The sequence below is a fragment of the Penaeus monodon genome, chromosome 31 (genome assembly GCF_015228065.2).
Source record: "Penaeus monodon isolate SGIC_2016 chromosome 31, NSTDA_Pmon_1, whole genome shotgun sequence".
Classification (NCBI taxonomy): Eukaryota; Metazoa; Arthropoda; class Malacostraca; order Decapoda; family Penaeidae; genus Penaeus; species Penaeus monodon.
In genome coordinates, this window is record NC_051416.1 from 19,388,277 (window position 1) to 19,388,844 (window position 568).

At 37.9% G+C, this 568-nt stretch overlaps 1 protein-coding gene across 1 annotated transcript in view; it reads right to left on the minus strand.

The window, feature by feature from the left end:
* Window positions 1-568, minus strand: part of LOC119592912 (glyoxylate/hydroxypyruvate reductase A-like) — an 11,821-nt gene that overhangs the window by 1,925 nt on the left and 9,328 nt on the right. Inside the window, exons 6-7 of the mRNA XM_037941804.1 lie at window positions 343-408; window positions 51-173 (exon numbers count right to left, since the gene is read on the minus strand). Coding sequence (XP_037797732.1) covers window positions 51-173; window positions 343-408 — 189 coding nt within the window. The remainder of the gene's footprint in view (window positions 1-50; window positions 174-342; window positions 409-568) is intronic.

The window sequence follows — 568 nt, forward strand, 5'->3', positions numbered from 1 at the left end:
TTTCTTGTATTCCCATCACGACTGCATGACGCTTCTTTTCGCAAACTCACCAGTAAACGTCTATATAAGGAGACCTCTTGCTTTCTGACTGCGGCGTTCTGCTGAAACCATGAACGGTACACTGGAAAGTTTTCAGCACTCGAGCCACTGGAAGAATACATTGGATATGGCAACTTAAGTGGTAAATGCTTTATTAACAAGTGTCAGTTAAGTAATCATATATTTAGGAAGTAATTTAATAGGGATGTATAACGTCTATTTGTAGGAAGTTAGATATATAGACTGTGACGTCTCATCTGCATCGCTGTGATATGAAACATTTTCACTCAGCATATTCATTACACTTTGTAAATGGGGAAACTGTTCAGATTAAACCTCATCAATTCGGCAATCACTAACTCGGCAACTCTGACAGTTGGGAGAGTTGAACTTAGCAATAGTTTGTTAATTAGTTAATTACACAACCTTCGCTCCATATGGTTTACATCTACTGCAACTGCCTTTAAGGATTATTACTTCTGTAATTGGGTTTCTAAAACTACCCCCATATATACATCTCTGAGATCGA